The following is an 18326-nucleotide window of genomic DNA, read 5'->3' as shown; positions in this document are numbered from 1 at the left end:
GCTCGGGCACCAGCTCCCTGCGTGCCCCCTGCCCCATGCTGGGCTCCTGGAAGCTTCTGCGGGGATACAGGGGTGTGGCTGCCCGCACCTGCTTCAACCTGCGGACCTCCTGCTCCAGCTCGCTCTCGCGGGTGCGGCTGTTGTACTCCTGCAGACCCATGCTGCTGCCCCGGCCCCTCCTCTGCTCGGCCTCCAGCTTGAAGAGCTGCAGGTGCTCCAGCTGCTTGCGCAGGTCCTCGATCAACTGCAGGCAACCACAGGGTGAGCAGGCCTTCGGGCACCCGCGGCAGCAAGTGGCAGCTCAGCCCTCAGCTTCAGAACCTCTGGGTCAGTCCGAGCGCCACGTCCGAGTGGGAGGACAATGCCAGCCACGCTTCCCAAACACCACCTCACGCCCAGCACCACGTGGCCGCCACCTGCAGGTCTCAGGATGTGGAGGGCACAGGCACGGACCCCACGCAGGGACGCAGGTCCCACCCCTACCGGGTGCCACGCTCACCTCCTGGGTTGCCTCCTTGTCCCTCTGGAACTGGTGCCTCTCGTGGCTCAGCCTGTCCCCCAGCTTCCTCCTGTTCTCCTGCTCATCACTGAGCCGCAGGGACAACTCTTCCATCTCATCCAGCAACTTCTGCTTCTCCTGTGGGAATAAGCCTGCCTGCTGGCCCAACCACACAGCTTTCCCGAGTCTTCCGTGGCCCCCGGGCTCAGCCCATAATGGCTGCGTCTCAGCCATCCCATCACCCGGGCATGGTGCTCCTGGGGCAGTGCTGACCCCGAGCACCGCGCCTGCAGATGCGCCTGGGGTGCTCTTGGCGCAGGGTGTCTGCACAGGCCACAGACACTGTTCCTCAGGCGAGGCAGGGCAGAAAGGATCCATGCAAGAGCAGGATCTGACCCACGGCTGCCCAGAGGGAATAGTTCATGGGAGTCAGAGCCCAGGTGGTCTTAGATGTTCTCCGGGTTCGGAGCTTCCCAGGGGACACGTGACCGGGAGGGGAGAGGAGGGGAGGAGAGGCTTCTCGAGTGAACAGCTGCAGGACAGGGCACGAGGGGTCCAGCTGGGAGTCAGCCCCTGGAGGACATCATCCCTGGATTCAGACCACAGGTTAATCTAAACTGAACTCTTGGATCCGTGAGAAAGCTGGGAAGCCAGGCGGGGACCGAGCTGTCCTTGTCCTCACCGTATGGGGCCGGTGGGCTCAGGGTAACAGCTTGCGCTATGGAACAGCATAGCTTCCTGGCCTCTGGTCCCACCCCGTGGCTGGCCGTGTGGCTGCCTCGCTTCAGAGGACCCATGAGGTGCAGAGGGTGGCAGGCCCGTGAGCCGGCCTGGCTGACCGCGTGTCCACATGTGACCGGGCTGGGCTCCACCCACTCTGTGCTCCCCACTGACCGCTCACCTCCTCCAAGCGCTCAATGTTGGCCTTCAGACACGGCGTGCAGGACCTTAGCTCTCCGTTCTCCTCATCTAGCTGCTGCAGCCTGGGACACAAGCACAAAGCTGGGACTTCAACCCAGAAACGTGGCTCCTTGGGGCAAGGGAGACCCAGTGTCTTGGCAGCCCTGCCAGGAGCTGCCTAGGGAGCCACAGAGGCCTCCTCAGATGCTCCGACCCTACGTACCACTCAAGTGCTCTGGGCCCAAGCTTTCCCTTACGCTGGGATAGTTATTAAATACACTTGGGGGGAGCACCTCAGGGGCTCAGCTGGTGGAGCACCCGAATTTGGGTCATCATCTCACAGTTCACGAGTTCAAGCTCCCATGTCTGGCTCTGTGCTGACAGCTCAGAGCCTGGAGCCTGCTTCTGATTCTGTGTCTCCCTCTCTCTCTGCCCCTCCCCCACTTGTGCTCTGCCTCTCTCTCTCTCTCTCTCTCTCTCTCTCTCTCAAAATTAAACAAACATTAAAAAAAATACACTTGGGGTTGGGGATACTTTGGGGTTTACAGAAAAGTTGCAGACGTGGCGTGGAGTCCCTGTGGGCCTGGCCGGTACTGCTTCCTGCATGGCATCTGCCCGTCATGTGATCACGTGGTGCCTTTACCACAGCCCTGCGGGGTATACTAGTCATCAAACCATAGACTTCATGTCATCTCCCAATCGTGCCCTCCAGTCCCTGGGCCACACTGCACATGCTGCCTCGTCTGCTTTGTCCCCTGGGGTCTGGTGGCAGTCTCCCGGCCTTTCCTGACTTTTCGTGGCCTTGACAGTTCTGAGCAGTTCTGGTCACTTATTTGGTAGTGTCCCTCACGCTGGGTTGATCTGGTGTTTCTCGTGATGAGACGGGTCATGGGGGGGAGGTGCCCTTCTCGTCACCAGATCGGGTGTCTGAGTCCTCACGACTCCCCACAGGTGATGCTGACCTGGATCGCCTGGTGAAGGTGTGTTTCCGGGTGTGTCCTATGTCAGGTGCATTTTCCCGTCCTTCTCTGTCCTCTGGAAGCCGGAATCTGGGCCCGGCTGAACCCAGAGCAGCACCCCACTGCGTCTACATGCCAGGGGTCCTCGTGTCCAGGTGGCTGGCACAGCCCTGCATGCAGCCCCTCCTGCACCCCTACTCTTAAAAACGCACAGGAGCTCTTCTCCAGTAAAGTCCAATGCACCCCAGCATTAGGAGTGGGGGAGGGACACTCGGGCTGCAGAGCCTGGAAACCCGCTCATCTAGTTACACCTGCTGTGTCCCGAATTCGGGAAGTGGCTCCAGCTCAGCTATGAAATGAGCCATCAGATGCCCTCGCCCTCTCTGACCTTGGGGAGGACCTCTGGGGAGCTCTCAGACGGCCTGTTCGAGCATTTCTCCGCTGACGGACACGCGGGCTCTCTCTCCCCAACGCTGTAAGACCCCCGCTCGCAGAGACAACCATACGCGTGTGCCGCATGTCCGGCCTACACCCCGCGTGGTGGCTGCTGCTGCTCCTGGGCCTTGACAGGCTGTCTCATGCAGGGCGTGCAAACCCACGCTGCTTTCCCCACTTTTCCTGACTCTTCAAAGGTTCCTACCTCCGGAGCAGCACAAAGGCACTGCGTCAAGTTGTCTGCAAGAGGCCTGGCGTTCTGACTAGGAGAACCCCAACTAGAGACGGACTCAGAAGGACATCCACGGAGGGTCAGTCTCTGAATTGTGACACTGAGCACTTTTACAGCTTTCCTCGCGTGGGCTTTCCCTTTCTCTAACATCGGCTTTATTCTAAGACACCGGATGTGCTGGGAGGGGCAGCCACCGGGGCTGCACGCCCCACCTGGCCTGCAGGCTCTCCACCTCGATGCTGCGCTCCCGCTCCATCCTGCACACGAGCTCCCGGTGCCTCCGCGCCTCCTCCAGCGCCATCTCACAGGCTCTCAGCTCCTGCTCCTTCAGCTGCTCCTCAAGGGCATTGGCTCTGTGAAGGCGAAGGGAAGGAGGGGCAGCAGAGAAAGAGAGACCCCCCCCCACCCAACAGCTCTGGTCAAGGATGGTTCTGAAGGAGGGGTCGTACCCCCCAGACAGCCTCGGCCTCCCATGCCCGCACCCAGGGCCTCGAGATGGTGGCAAAGTTGTGACAGCAGGGACGGTCTCCAGCGCTCTCGGGAAGCTCGCTCGGCGTGTGGCCAGGAGACCCTCCCAGGGGCACAAGCCCACCAGGAGCCCGCCCCCGGGAGCACCCTGCATGGACACTGTAGGCTGAGCACCCAGGTCACCCATGGGAGAGGCACGGGTGGGTGTTAGCAGTAACCGGAGACAAAGGAAACGTGCACATGGGGGCCCTGACCCCGGCACCTTCCCAGACCACCACACCCACGTGCAGGAAGCAGGGAATGCCCATCCCAGAGAGAAGGGCTCGGGGCCCTGCCCATGGAGCCCACATCCACAAGCTGTCGATGCACACAGGGCTTCTCAACCTCCTTGGGGTGCCTCACACGTAAGAGTGAACGGAGAACCCAAGATCACCAGAAACCATGGGAAAGGTGTTGACACAAAGTGGCCAAAGCAAACAGAGAAAATGGAACTCATGCAGGAGAAAGCCCTGTAACCCAGGCCTCAGAGCAAAGACACTGCTTCCAGGAAACAGGAACAGGACACCAGAAGGGAATTTACAAAGTGATTCTCAGAAATTAAAAACATGAGAAGAAAAAATTTTTAATTCAACAGGAGAGCTGAAGAAGAAAAACAAGGATATTAGAATTTTAAAAGACGGAAATGACAAAGAGAATAGAAAAGTAAAGAAAATGAGAAAGTCCAGAAGGTCTAACGTTAGATTAACAGAAGTTCAGACAAATAAGAAAATGGAACAAGCCGTGCAGAGAAATAATTCTAGAAACCTTCCCAAAGCGGAGGCACAGCTTCCAGATTTAAAGATTGGAAACCACGTGCCAGCACAGGAAACGAGACCCTTCCGGCATCCAGGCAGAGAACTCAGACCCCACAGAGGGCAGGAAGAACAGGAGCGCCAGGCTTGAGGTCACAGTGTGGTCAGAAGGCCCAGAGCCTGCCTGCCAGGTCCCGGGGACCCCTGCTTCCGAACAACTCCAGACCCAGTCACACTGGCAGCAGACACACAAGGCCTCACAGAACCTGCTTCTCTCCGCCCACCCCAGGTGATCATCCGGGGTGGTGATCCAGAAAGTACGAAGCTGAGCACCAGAACCTGCGTGGGGGGCGGGGGGGGGGGGGGCTGTCGCTGGGATGGCAGGAAAGGCAGCAGAAGCATGCTGTTTTTAGGAGAGCTCAGGCAACACCTAAAGAAATACCACAGGTTTGGACGTGGCAAGCCCCGGGGCACAGCACGTGGACTTTCCACTCCATACGTGGATAACTGGTAAGTGTCATCAGATCAAACGAAGCCTCACCAGTCAGCTTGAGAAATGAGTGCGGTGGCCCATCCACGTCCCTCTGGACGCGAACAAGGAGGGAGAACACACGCCTCCGGAGATGTGGCAGATGCTCTGTGCAGCACTGGAACCAAGCCCCTCCATGAGCGTGCCGACCCCACCCAACTCTGCAGCAAGGCCACGGGCAGACCCTCCCGTGAGAGCCTGGAGGGCGTGCAGCTGCCTAGCCCAAGCCCTCGACTACATAGGGAACCTGTTTCTACTGTTAAAGTGACATACGGAGTAGGTGTGCAGTAACACGACTCGTTCTAATTCTCAGCATCCAAAGAGGAGACCGGAGGACGGGTGGGGAAGGTCAGTGCCTTCCAGGATGAACATATCACAGCAGGAGCCAAGCAACCCCTGGAGCCGTGAGTGCACGTGGGCCTGTGTCCTGCAATCGGGAGCACTCACAACACCTACTCAGGTGAGCCTGAGATCACAGAATGTGTGGCAGAGCCAGCCTCAGGCCCGGGCCCAGGTACAGGCCGCCCAGTGAGGGCAGAGCCTCCAGCCTTCCCCCCGCCTCCAGGGCCTCCCCACACTGTCTCGTCCCCACAATGCTGTTTGTGTCCCCGTGACACCCAGCTGCACGCAGGCACAGCCCAGGGAGTTGACGCTCCTGAGCCAAACTCATATGCTGCAGGAGACACGTCCTCCCTTATACTGGGTGTGAGGCTACATGGCAGGAGTGGTTCCAAAATGCAGACAAAACAACGGTGGGGGAGGTCAGCATGGATGCCCAGCTGAGCCAGACTGTGCGTGCCTTCTGCCGGTGGCTCCCGCTCTCCTCCCGTCCCTGCAAGAGCCCGCGTGCTCCAGGGTGGGTCCAGCTCCCCAGTGCAGGAGCTCTGGAGGCCCTACCCTTCCTGGCCCCACTGGCTGGCTCTGACAATGGCCTGTGCCTCAGTGTCCTCGCCTGCGAGATGGCACATTAGGTGGCATCTGTCTCACAGGACATGGTAGAGGGGACGATAGGGGTGTACCAAGCACAGCAACAGTCACAGAGTAGCAAGCCCATCTCCAGGCATATCTGGGCCAGGACAGGTTCTCGCAAACAGGGACACACATCGGGGACCCTACCAGAGAGTTCCATGACTCTCCACATGTGACCTCCGCCAGCCTCTCCTGGACACTCTGCGCAGGCAGCTTGGGTGCTGGCCGTCATACTCCTGAGACTTGAGGTGGTGCCTCCCTTTGGTCTCCCCTGGGGCCGGACACACGCCGGGGGCGGGGGCAGCACTAAGTGGGAACCACGCTTGGGAGGCCGCTGGCACCATCCCCTGACCTGGCTCCCGGTGGCTGGTGGAGGGGCACTTCCACGTGTGAGCCACATCGTGGCAGCAAGGGGGTTGCGGGGTCACACGCGGACAGGCAGCCAGGGCCACGGACGCCCTCCTCACCTGTGCACGAGCTGGAGGTTCTCCTGCCGCAGCCGACTGTGCTGCTCCCCGCTGGCAGCCGTGTCCTTCTCCAGCTCCGACACCCGTTTCTCCAGGAAGACGACCTCGGGAGTGACATAGGGGCTTCAGAATCAGGAGGCGGTGTCCACTGGGCGGGACCGGGGTCCGTCCAGCTCACGGAGGAAGCAAGCAGGGACCTGGGAAGAGCTGCGGGTATTCTGCCACTCCTCCTCCCTTCTGGCTGAGCTGGCCCTTGAGAAACTTGGGGTCGCTTCCACGGCATGGCTGTCCTGCCCCAAGGAACCCCCCACACGGACTCTCTGGGAACTCTGACTCCACACGTTGTCTGGCTCTGTGGTCACCACCCTGTAACCTCGAGCACCCCCAGATTCTGCCTCCAGGAGTCAGGGGAACAGAGTCCCTGCACGTCGGTGCGGCCAGATGGGCCCACAGACAGATACGGCTGACAACCGGCCTCTCCATGCACAACGGGAAACGCTCCTTCCACTGCACAGTCACTGGGGCCTCTGATGAGGCTGGCACCCCCCACCCCAGCATGGCCTGCATCCCAAGGCGGCAGCACCGGCACACGTCCTCAGACCTGGCTGTGCCATCTGCAGGTGGTCCAGGGCCTACCTTATCAGCAATGTCCTCTTCCATGCCCTCCACAGGGTCTGGGGCAGGGTCCTGTAGGGCCTCCACGGTCAGGGCCCCTGACTGGTGCAGGTACCTGTGGAGAAGAAACAATAGCCCAGTCCAGAAAAGGTCCTTCAGCAGAGCACAGCAAGGAAAAGTCACTAGCTCTATAAACGTGAGCATCTGTTGGGCTGAACACCAGAAGCCAGCACCACGGGCCCAGGCTTCCACCAAAGGGGGTCCCGGCAGGACACAGCCACCCAAGGGCCACAGGATAGCCCCGCTGCTCTTTGGAACCTGACGTCCTGGCCGCCTTCCTGGGAAGCTAATGGATGAGGGTACTTTGTCCTCGGGTAATAAAACACGACTTCATTCCTCTCTGTGATATGAACTAATCTCCTCTCGGCCGCAGGCCCGTGAAACATTAATTCGGGATCATACCTTCTGCACGCAGCGTCACCCACACGCACTCTTGCTACCTGGTTTTCAAACACACTCCTCACGTGGCAGTAACAGCAAGAGACCAGGGGTCTCTTTCAAGGCCGCGCCTGGAGTTTCTCCCGGGGTCAAGCTTGGGAAGACGCACAGACGCAAGCACCCCTGCGGCCGCAGCCCCGCACCGTGGGCCACGCCAGGTGGACCTGCAGAAGGGCCGTCAGTAGCCTCAGAGCCCCTCCTTCGTTCCCCAGCCACTGGCGCCCTGGCAGGTGCTCGGCAAACTATGTTCACAGTCACCCCAGAGGCAGTCTCACTGGCTACGGTGACACTGTATCAGCTTAATTTACCTGCACTTAAAACGCTCAGACCATTTGCACAAGTCCCAGCAGCAAGTCTACCCACGATGACCCAGGCTCCAAACTCAGTAGCCTGATGCTCACAGCTGTGTGGCCTTGAGAAAGCCGCTCACCTCTCTGAGCCTTACTCTCCTATAAAATGGGGATCACGAGCTATTATGAGGTGTAAATGAGGCTGTATAAATAAACAGCTCCTTTTAAGGACACAACACACGATAAGAATTCAATAAAATGCTATTAAAAACTACACTGAAGATTTCTACGTCATCAAAGGCATGAAATTCTATTTCGTTTTTAGCACTGACTGAGCTGATACATTCCTTAAATCTTTTTCCAGGTATGTTCTAAGGGGAACAAAAAAGGAGGACATCTTCACCCCTGGGGATCAGAAGTCCAGCGGAGGTATCCTGGGTGGGACACTGAGCACCTTTCTGTGGATTTCATCTGATTCCCCGAAGGGTGCTAAACCCAAAGGGCCATCCTGTTTTTGTCCAACTGCTGTGTTTAAATACCCCTCCATGACTCTGGCCCCGACATGGGTTCCTAATATGTGGCCTCACTGTGTGGCCCCTTTAGGCCTTGTTTATCTAAATCCACCACCACGCAGGAGACCCACCAGGAGAGGGGGCTGTGGGAGATGCCTGATGCACCCCAAGGGTGCCTTCTGTGCACGGCCGCCGTCAGCCCTGTGGCCATCCCGCTGGTGCTGCCCCCTGTCCTGAGGTCGGCTGTGCTGTGTGCAGGTTCCTCCGGGTCCTTGTACGCACACTGACCCCAGAACCACTTCCATCTAGGCCAGGCACACAGCCAGGGCTCAGAGGCCAGAGCTGGAGGTTCCAAACCACACGGTCCAGTGCCACATGTAAAGGGTTGAGACAATGTGAACAGCGAAAGCACCTGTGACTGAGTTTTCCTTAGAATTCTAGTGGTGGCTTGAAGCGTAAAATGGCAGATTAAAACTGTGTGTGTGTGTGTGCGTCTGCGTGTGTAGACTGTAAATATGCTGTTTGTGAACCAAACTATAAACAGTCGCAGACTAGACTCTTTCATACCAAATGGTATCTGTGAAGGAAAGATCAAATTCTCAGAGGGTATTTCAAAGGAGCAGGCAGAGAGAGACTAAGAGCTGAGGTAGCACGGGCCCACGGGCCCAGGGACCCCAGGGCCTGTCCACATCCTGGACGCAGGAGGCTGGGGGGAGAGGTTTTACCTTCTTTCCTGTCACCATCTGTAGGCCGTCTGGGGTGGAACATGGTGGGGAGGAGGAAAGCAATGCCAAACTTGTAACAAACGTGTAGTTTGGACTGCACGTTATGTTCCCTGGAGTCTCGATGCTCCTCTACGAGGGGGTTGGTGAGAACAAGTGCAGAAAAGGGTTGACAACCTTCACCTCTGCTTCCACTAAACCCCTAAGACACTAGAAAAAGAAACACAGCAGGTTCCCACGCCAAGGGCAAAGAAGAGACTGGGCCGTACCAGAGAAAAGGTGCCCACGCCGGAAGTGGGTAGGAGGGCTGCGGCCGGCCAGGGAGGCGCTGGCAGCCAGCCCGTCGCTCTGGAGAACCCAGGGAGGCCCGGCACCTGAGACCACACAGGAGCGGCTCCAAACCACACCCTTACAGAGGAGGAGAGCCGCACACACGGGCCCAGCACAGATCCCCCTCCGGGACACCAGCCGGCCCGAGGCCTATCCACACCACACATGGGCCAGAGGCCACCCGCCAGCTGTAAGCAACCACAGCAGCACGGACAGCAGCAGCCCCAGTTGTGAGGGAAAAGTCTCTAGAAAGATGGCCCGGACCAGGACGTGGGGAAGAGACACGAAGAAAACGCTGTGGCTGTCACAGGAGGAAGCAGAGCAGAGGCACACAGGGCAGCAAGGAGGTTCCAGAGGGAGGATGGGGGATGGATGAAGCTATCCAACAGCCTAAGAAAGGTCCACGGGACCAAGGGGTGGAGACTCCCAGACCTAAACGGTCAGTCTGTCATTCTGTCCAGCATAATTAATAGGAAGGACTCATGAGACTTATCACAAAGTTTCTAAACTTCAGGGATAGAGAAAACACCTGAATATTCAGCTTCCAGGGAGAAAGTTGCGAAGAAAACGTGAAAGCCTCAGGGCCCTGGCAGCAGCCCTAGCGCTGGGAGGTACTGGGCGGTGTGTGCACAGCTCCTCAGAGGAGGGGCTCCCAACCTCAAATTCTGTATGAAGTCACACACGGGAGTCCAGCAAGGTCTCAAAAATGTATCTCCTGGACACCTCTTTTCTCAAGAAGCTACAAGATGTGCCGAACAAAAAACATGAAGATAAAAGAAGGGAGACGGGTTCAGGGAGCAGCATGACCCCAGCCCTGAAACACACACTTAGCGCAGGCCAGGGACCACAGTGCTACTGCCCACAGCCATGGTGCCCATGCAGAGGGCAGAGGCCCTAGCTGGGCAGGGCAGGCAGGGGTGCGGCGAGAAGGCGAGGCAAGTGGCAATATCACAGCCATCACTGACTCCAGAAGCGGCAACTTGTCGGAGAAAGGAAGTAAGTGAGCATTCCATGGCTTCCTGTGAGAAACGCTGGCATCAGACAAGCCCAGTGAAAACTGGTGAGCCAGCCCTGGGGGGCACAGGGTACTTGTGTGTGCTGCCACCTCTTACGCAGGAAGCCGACAGGTAGACCCAAAGCTGGGAGGTGGAGAAATGGCCACAAGAGTGTGTTCTTCAGAAACTCGGCATTTGGCTCAACTTCACCCTCTTCTCACCTTGGAGAGCCAGCGTGGGCGTGAAGGGCAGAGCATCTGAAGGAGGCCGACCCAGACCAGGGCTCTGCCATGACCCTCGCGGATAACACCGTGGGCTACTTTACAGCAGACATGACACGTGGGGATGCCAAGGGCCGCCCAAGGACATTTCTGCGAAGACTTGGTAAGATGGGCACAATGCCGGAAGCTTTCAGCACAAACCTCCCTGTCACAAACCAGGGTCTGATCGTGGCATGGTGTGGCGGTGGAAACTGGTTTCACAACCCATCCCCAGGAATTATGTTCAGTCCCAAACCATGCGAGGTGACTTCCCAAAGTTTTAAAAACTTATCTTGGAAGATACTATGTTCTAAACACGTTTTAAAGAGCTATGATTAATGATACATTTCAGAACATCTCTGTAAATAACCAAGGGTCTCCTACCTTGCCACCTTCCTGCTGGAGAGCCGCTTCGCTGGACTGTGCAAAATCAAAATAAACAGGAAAATCGTGTCAGAGAACAGGGAGGAAGGGGAGGAAACAGGAAATTCAGGCTGAAGAGATACGGGGATGGGGCATGTTCACAAGCGTGCAGCACCCGCCGAGACCAGCGCCATACACAGAAAGGCCTGCTCAGCAAAACATTCAGGGACACGGGGGACAGTCCCAGGGCCTCGCCAAGTCCCGTTTTCCCACTCCCAGAGGTCCCAGATGGAGCCGCGACCAGACCTTAGCTCCGAGGCCGAGCCCAGCACCACACCCACCGGTGGGCTGCACGAGTGCCACGTGCCAAACGCTTACCCTCCAATCACTTGGCCGTCAGAGGCCCCACATGAAATGTGACGTAAGCCTGTTTGTGACAGGAAAGTTCGGACTCGAACTTTAACTCAGGCACTGAAACCTCATGTGCCTGGGCGGTGATCTGGAAGCCCTTCCCCCTGCCGCCTTGGGACCCATCGTCCGGCTGACAGAATCCTCTGAGGTGGCAAAAAAGGCCAAACTTACCTTACCTCTCATTGCTGAAGTCCCGAGTTTTATTTTCAAATGTAACTGCTAAGCTACCGGCCTCAGCCCACGAGAAGACACACGCCCTCTTCCAACACAAGGACAACCCTCGTCTCCCACGCCAGGAACCAGACCCATGGCGTCTCCCTTCAGCTTGCTCATCCGAGACACGCCTGTGATTCCCGCACAGTTCGGGCAGAAAAACCTACACTGTGTCAGCTACCAATTTACGGCCGCCCACTTCCAGACTCTTCCTCCCCACTTATTCTGTGGAAAAGGATTGGGGCGTTTTTCCCAGTCTTCCTTTGCCGTGCTCTGCCAGCAGAGGGTGCTGGAGAGGGCCCTCGTGGGAGGGTCCCCATGTGTCCTCGGCTACACCTAGCTTCTGAGAGACACTGGTGGGGCTCACCCCAGATCCTGCCTGGCAGCTTCCCCAGGGGCCAGCGCCTCCCCGGGCAGTTCTGCCATGGAGTGCCTCCGGTACAGGCCAGAGGGCAGATTTCCATCAACTTCTAGAAGGTAAATTCCCAGCAAATTCCACGGGTGTGCCTTCAGGGGGACACCCGCTGCCTGGCCTCTTCACAGCTGCTATTCCCGCGGGGCCCTCATCGCTCCATCCCTTTGGGGCTACTCACTCATCACACTCCTCACGCCCACTCCTGTGTGTCCCCTCTCCTGGCAGGGCCCCGACTCACACCACATATGTCACCCTAATATCCTGGGGACTCCCTGAGGCTGATGGGACAGGACAGACTCGGTTTACTTACTCAGGGGCTGCACTGCCAGTCCAGTTTTGAGGTTTATAATTTGTAAATAGACCTTATTACTCTTAACTTCTTCTTAGTATTCTTAATTTCTACAAAATGAATTGTTTTCATACAGGCGGTAAGTACCTGGAAAGTATGATCACTGTGGGCACATTCCGAGGTTCACTGGGTAGAAAATATAAATGACATCAAAGCTTCCAAACACAGTTGGGACTAAATCACCTTTCATCATCCACAAACCATAACCAAATACATTTATTTTGAGACAATTTCTTGGAAACCAACAAGCAAGATTTAGATCTCCTTAACTTCAGTGTTCAGGACAACTTTCCTGACAGTTGTGTCTTGATGAGAATAACGATTTTAACGGCACATGAACCCACCTTGGTAGGGTCTTTCTCAGGGAATGGCTCAGACTGGACAGAAGGCCCCACTGGACTTGCCGGCCACACTCAGCCACATCCCAGGCTCCCCCTCTCAAAAGGGGACCCTAGAGAGGCGATCCTGGCCGTTATGCGGCAGGTTCTCAACACGGCAAAACATCACTTCTGCATCAAAAGTCTTCAGAAATGAGAGATGAGACAGGTCTTCGTGCTTACTCTCAAGAACAGAGATGGCATTCCTGTACTCAAACCCACTTAGCAGGACAGCGGTCTCCATTTGGGAAAGACAGGTGACCCCTCACCAGTCGGGTGGAGGGACCTTCCTGGAGCACTGAACACCCAGCTAACCACATACAAGAAGACTAGTTTTCCCTACGGAAGAGCCCAGTGGGTCTTCGAAATCCCTAGTTGCCACAGTTCCCCCAAGTCTCCCTGGAAGGCTAGGTTCTCATCGGTACTGCTGGGACCTCCCCCCAGACTCCCCTCTGAGGCTTCCGACTGGCCACAAAGAATCTTCTCCACCCAACTGGGCATTTGCTGGATTGCGGTCTGTGTGGTGAGTATTGCACAGAACGGAAGACAAAGGGGTGAAGACATCAGATGTCCTGAGCTGGAACTGGAGGCCGGTCAGGAGCACAGCAGGGCTCTCAGCCACGGGGACCCACCAGGAAGACGGAGCTGCCCTGGGCTGAGGCCCTAAGGGGGCAGGCTCCTCAAGACAGAGGAGGAATTTTTAGAAGACTACTCTAGGGGCGCCTGGGTGACTCAGTCGGTTAAGCATCTGACTTCAGCTCAGGTCATGATCTCGCGGTCCGTGAGTTCAAGCCCCGCGTCAGGCTCTGGGCTGATGGCTCAGAGTCTGGAGCCTGCTTCCGATTCTGTGTCTCCCTCTCTCTCTGCCCCTCCCCCATTCATGCTCTGCCTCTGTCTCAAAAATAAATTAAAAAAAGTTAAAAAAAAAAAAAAAAGACCACTCTAAACAGGCTGAAGCTGTCAGGATGGCTTGCCCTTCTGCCACATTTTATGTAACCTCCCGCCAGCCATGTCCCCTCTTTTTCAGACAGCCACTTGAGATTGCCGCCTGGGAGCCCACCCCACTGACCAGCACAAACCATCCCTTCCTGCCCAGTGTGAGAGCTCTTTGTGGGTCACTCACCAACTCTGCTGGCCTGGGGCCTAAATCAACAATAGGCTCCATGGACGTCAATATGTGCAAGCTACTCAAACATGTTTTCTTTAACTGGAGGGTGTGAAGCTGTGGGGATCCAGCAAAAGGAACGGTCTCCTTCTGGAGCTCCAACCTGAGTAGGGCTGGGTACAGATGGCTGAGAGGGAGGCTAACACTCTGACACAAACCAGAACTGGGAGACGGGGAGGAGGCACAGACCGGGGATGACCAAGGCCAGGGAGCAGCAGGCACATGCCGGGTCCCGGCTGCTTATTTTAAAAACAGGGTAGCAAAGTTGGCACCCTGGGTGTAGAGATTACTTAAAAATAAAAATCTTAAGGGCACTTGGGTGGCTCGGTCGGTTCAGCATCGGACTCGTGACTTCAGCTCAGGTCATGATCTCATGGTTTGTGGGTTCAAGCCCCACACGGGCTCTGTGCTGGCAGTGTGGAGCCTGCTTGGGATTCTCTCTCCCCCTCTCTCTGCCTCTCTCCTGCTTGAGTGCATGTGCTCACTCTCTCTCACAATAAACCAACAAACGTTTTTAAAAATATATTTAAAAAAATAAAAAAACTTTAAAGAAACAACATATAGAGGAAAAAAAAACCCCAACAAACATAAAGTAATAAGTTCAAGGAAGAGCTCACTGGATGTAAACATATACTTCTGAAAGCTGTTACGAATTTGTTTTTTTTAAAGACCAAATCTCACTTTAAATTTCCCAAAGCTCTTTCGAGTGACTCCCAGTTAAAGAAAACTTTTAGTAAAATGAAACATGTATCTCTTTCCGGGGGCAGACTCTCTTTCCTACGTTGGGTTCCCTCTCCCAGGACACACAGCATGGGAAGGGAGTCTCCTCCCCTGGGAACAGAAGCAGTGGCTCAGGCTGCAGCACACACCCAGGGTGTCACATGCACAGGGCGAGGAGGGCAGACGCTCAGCACATGCAGGGTTGGGGGGGGGGGGCAGGGGAGGGGTCCTGCCTCCGGGCTGCGGTTCAGCCCAGCCGAGTGAGCAGCGCCTCCAGCCAGACCCACTGGCAGGAGCTGTGGGTGACTGGAGTCTCCCTCCCACTTGAACAGAGCAAGGCCAGGCACTAGTCAGTTACCTATTCTTTTCAAGATCGTTCAGGCGAGCAGAAAGATCCTCAAGGCGGTTGATTTGTTTGTGGCACTGGCTACAGTAAAACTCAAAAGCCTCATCAGTGAGGATGCTGTGCAGCTTTGCGGCAAGCGGATCAGTGCTAGAAAGACGAGAAGTGTCAGTTCAGAAGACAGCGAGGACCCGTCAGGTTATCTGTGACCCCACAGAAGGGCTGGACAAAAGCACTGTGTCAGGCTATGGAACATTCTGGCTCTTGCTTTTAGACTGCTGTGAGCCCACCTCCCTCAAGCGTCACCTCTAGGACCGGTGACACACACCAGCTGGAGCAGTGAGGGGACTTGGCCACACATCTGCTCCTTCCTGGTCAGGTGCTCAGAGGAAATAGGTAGCCCATGGGCTTCATTGTAAAACACAAACTCTTCTTTAACAAGAAGCGAAATGACTGGAGATGCTGCTGCCTTGTCCTTTGTCAAAAACACACCAGTGTGAGAGCAGAGCACGCGTCTCCAGGTGGGGCTTAACTTACTGTACTGCAGCTCCTTTACTCGCTGCTCTAAAGCCCACCAGTGTCAGAACTATGCATGGATGACGATCACCAACAATTCTGTCATTTTTAAGGCCTTCATTAAAAACTCAGGATTCAGGGGCACCTAGGTAGCTCCAGTAGGTTGAGTGTCTGAGTCTTGACTTTGGTTCAGGTCATGATGCCACGATCCTAAGACTGAGCGTCGGGCTCTGTGCCGAGCACGGAGCCTGCTTGGGGTTCTCTCTCCCTCTCTCTGTGCTCCCGCCCTGTACACGCACACGCTCTCTTTCTCAAAAATAAATTAACTGGCTAAATAAAATAACTCAAGATTCTGTTTTCCTCCCTGTGATCTAATTTAAATGGACTTTCACAGCACTGGCGGGACACCCACTACAGGAAGATGAAAGCAGGAAGGCAGTGATGTCCTTGAGACATTAGGACCTGCTGGCTTTTGGAAGCTGGTTTGGAAGTTCCATGTGAAGACAGGTTGAAGGGAAATATTAGTGGTAGCGCAGAAGTCACACCTGAGACAGAAAATACTGAAAAGGCTGGCTGGGAGGCACAGACGAGCAGACCAGAAAGACTCCCCAACTAGACAGACACGGGGTTAGCAGCGTCCAGTCCTTGGCCTCTGCCTCACACCACCACGAACACGCACGTGGAAAGAAAAGCTGCTAAAACCACGCACATATTTCGCTCACACCAACTCCCAGAGGCTCGCCACAGAGGCCCTCTCCCGGGCCGCAGGTCCTCTGGGCCAGGGCAACGGTCTCGGCAAAAGAAGGGCCTCACGGCTGCAGGTTCAGAGATACTCGGCTTCCGCTGTCGGCAAACAGAGAGGGTTTGAGGAACCTGGCGCCAAGCGGATCCGCGACTGGCGCAGAGCAGCCGCTGAGCCAGGCGGGACCTCGCTGGCACAGGCAGGCACGTCCTCAGATGGGCCAGTCACCAGCAAAAGACTGCCAGGTCCACAGGTCCCTTGTTTGGACACACGCGGAGCCCTAAGAGAAAGGTGGGCTGGAGAGGATCTACTCCATGAGCAAAGGTCTCACCCTTTAGACCTAGCACCTCGGCCTACTCATGCAGAACGTTCCAGACAATTTGGGCATGAATCCAAAGAATCACTTGCGATGTTAAAGCCCCCGCAGAGGCTGATCAAAGGGTACAAACGTGCAGCTGCAAGAGGAGTAAGGTCTAAGGCTCGAACGTAGAACGTGGTAACTACACGGTATCATGTACTTGAAATCGCTGAAGGCAGACTGTAAACGTTCTCTCTCACATACACGTGTACGCACGGATACATACACGCATGTTCTCACACACATGTACACACGGACACACAGGTGTTTTCTCTCACACGTGCACACACAGATACACACATGTTCTCTCACACGTGCACATAGATACATGATGTACACGTGGTCTCTCTCACACGCGTACATCCATGTACATGTTCCCACACATGTACGCGTGATGGTCTTCCACACGTGTGTACACATGGACACACACACACATGCTCTCGCGCGTGTATGCCGATACATGCATACATGTTCTCTCACACACGCACATATACACGACACGTGGTCTCACACATGTGTGCACGGAAACACACACATGGTCTCACATGTGTTCATATGGATAGTCACACATTCATGTTCTCCCACATATGTGCATACATGCACACATGTTCTCCGACATACATACATGCACACGTTTCCTCACACGCGTGCACGCACACACACATGCCAGGGCAGTGCAGGGCTGCATTACCTGGGGGTGAGGAAAGCGGGGTCTCTGCAGTCATGCTCCCCATTGCAGAGGGTCTCCAGGGACAGCTCTGCCTCACTGCCCTCACCATAGTCCTCAAAATGCTCCTCGCCACCTATCACCGTGACGACGGACTGGCTGTGCAGGTGGGATCTGCAAAGGCAACACAAAAGCAACGCACTGTGACTGGTGGCTCCAGAACCGATGTTGTGATGGCACCTTCCAGCAGAGATGTGCTACTAGCCACAGGCTTGGGTTCAAACACTGTAGTAGCCACGTTAGAAAGAAAGAAATGAACAGGTGAGATTGATTTTAACAATAGATTTTAACACATCCCAAATATCATCATTTCAGAAGCAAGACTCTTTATTCTTTATTTTGTAACCAGTATTCGAAACCGGGAGTTCACGGTACACTTCGGCGCGTCTCCTGCAAATGCACCTGTGCCCGTACCAGCAGCTGCTGTCTTCACACAACTGCTGGAGAGTGTGAGCGCAGACGTCTGCTGGGATGTCAAGTTCAGAACAGCAGGATTCCAAGCAGGGAAGGTAAAGGGTTTGCTAGCACCCATCCTTCTGAGACAGAGGTCACTCCTGCACACCCGCTTTCCAGAGCTTCCAGAGCACTAGGTGCCCCGGCACCGCCGGAGGCTGGCAGAAGCCGAGCCAGTGCTGGGAGGCCCGGCGCTTCACCAGGGACAACAGGAAACAGCTGTGGCTCCACCAGCACCTCCACCAGGGCTGGATTAAGCTCATCACCACTGACGGGCACACGGATCTGAGAGCTGCCCCTTTCCAAAGGGGAAAGGGGCCTCGGGGAACCAAGTGAGGGTCTCACAGGCAGAGTCAGGGGCAGAAATGGGTCCCTGTGCACGCCCCCAAGACCATCACGGCTGCTCAACCCTCGGAGCACGCGCCCACTGCCCACCCAGAAATGCACGTGCCCAAAGAGCAGTCCTGAAGCCACTCAGGACAAATCCCGTGGTCTTACACACACTCGCTTTCAGGAACAAGGAAACCTGAGTAAACTGAGATGGGGATGATCCCACTTCTCATCATCCTGAGGCATATACATAAACACACTGAAATTCAGATACGTGGACAGAGATACTATATTCAAAGACTGAAGATCTGACAATGTGAAGATGTTGATTCTCCCCAAATTCATCTATAATGAACACAACCCTAACCCAAAT

General features: G+C 55.8%; 1 protein-coding gene across 2 annotated transcripts in view; it reads right to left on the bottom strand.

Moving 5' to 3' along the window:
• Positions 1-18326, bottom strand: part of RAB11FIP3 (RAB11 family interacting protein 3) — an 83981-nt gene that overhangs the window by 1866 nt on the left and 63789 nt on the right. The window contains exons 5-12 of one of the 2 annotated variants that reach the window (XM_053894183.1): positions 17135-17284; positions 10856-10891; positions 6886-6979; positions 6250-6353; positions 3238-3378; positions 1401-1482; positions 500-637; positions 89-244 (exon numbers count right to left, since the gene is read on the bottom strand). In XM_053894183.1, coding sequence (XP_053750158.1) covers positions 89-244; positions 500-637; positions 1401-1482; positions 3238-3378; positions 6250-6353; positions 6886-6979; positions 10856-10891; positions 17135-17284 — 901 coding nt within the window. The remainder of the gene's footprint in view (positions 1-88; positions 245-499; positions 638-1400; positions 1483-3237; positions 3379-6249; positions 6354-6885; positions 6980-10855; positions 10892-17134; positions 17285-18326) is intronic. The other variant, XM_053894184.1, reaches the window with a different exon arrangement.

This window comes from Panthera pardus, unplaced genomic scaffold (genome assembly GCF_024362965.1).
Source record: "Panthera pardus isolate Hobbes unplaced genomic scaffold, ASM2436296v1 HiC_scaffold_4, whole genome shotgun sequence".
In the NCBI taxonomy this organism is placed as follows: domain Eukaryota; kingdom Metazoa; phylum Chordata; class Mammalia; order Carnivora; family Felidae; genus Panthera; species Panthera pardus.
Note: the sequence above shows the minus strand (reverse complement) of the source record. Positions and strands in the feature narration are given on the sequence as shown.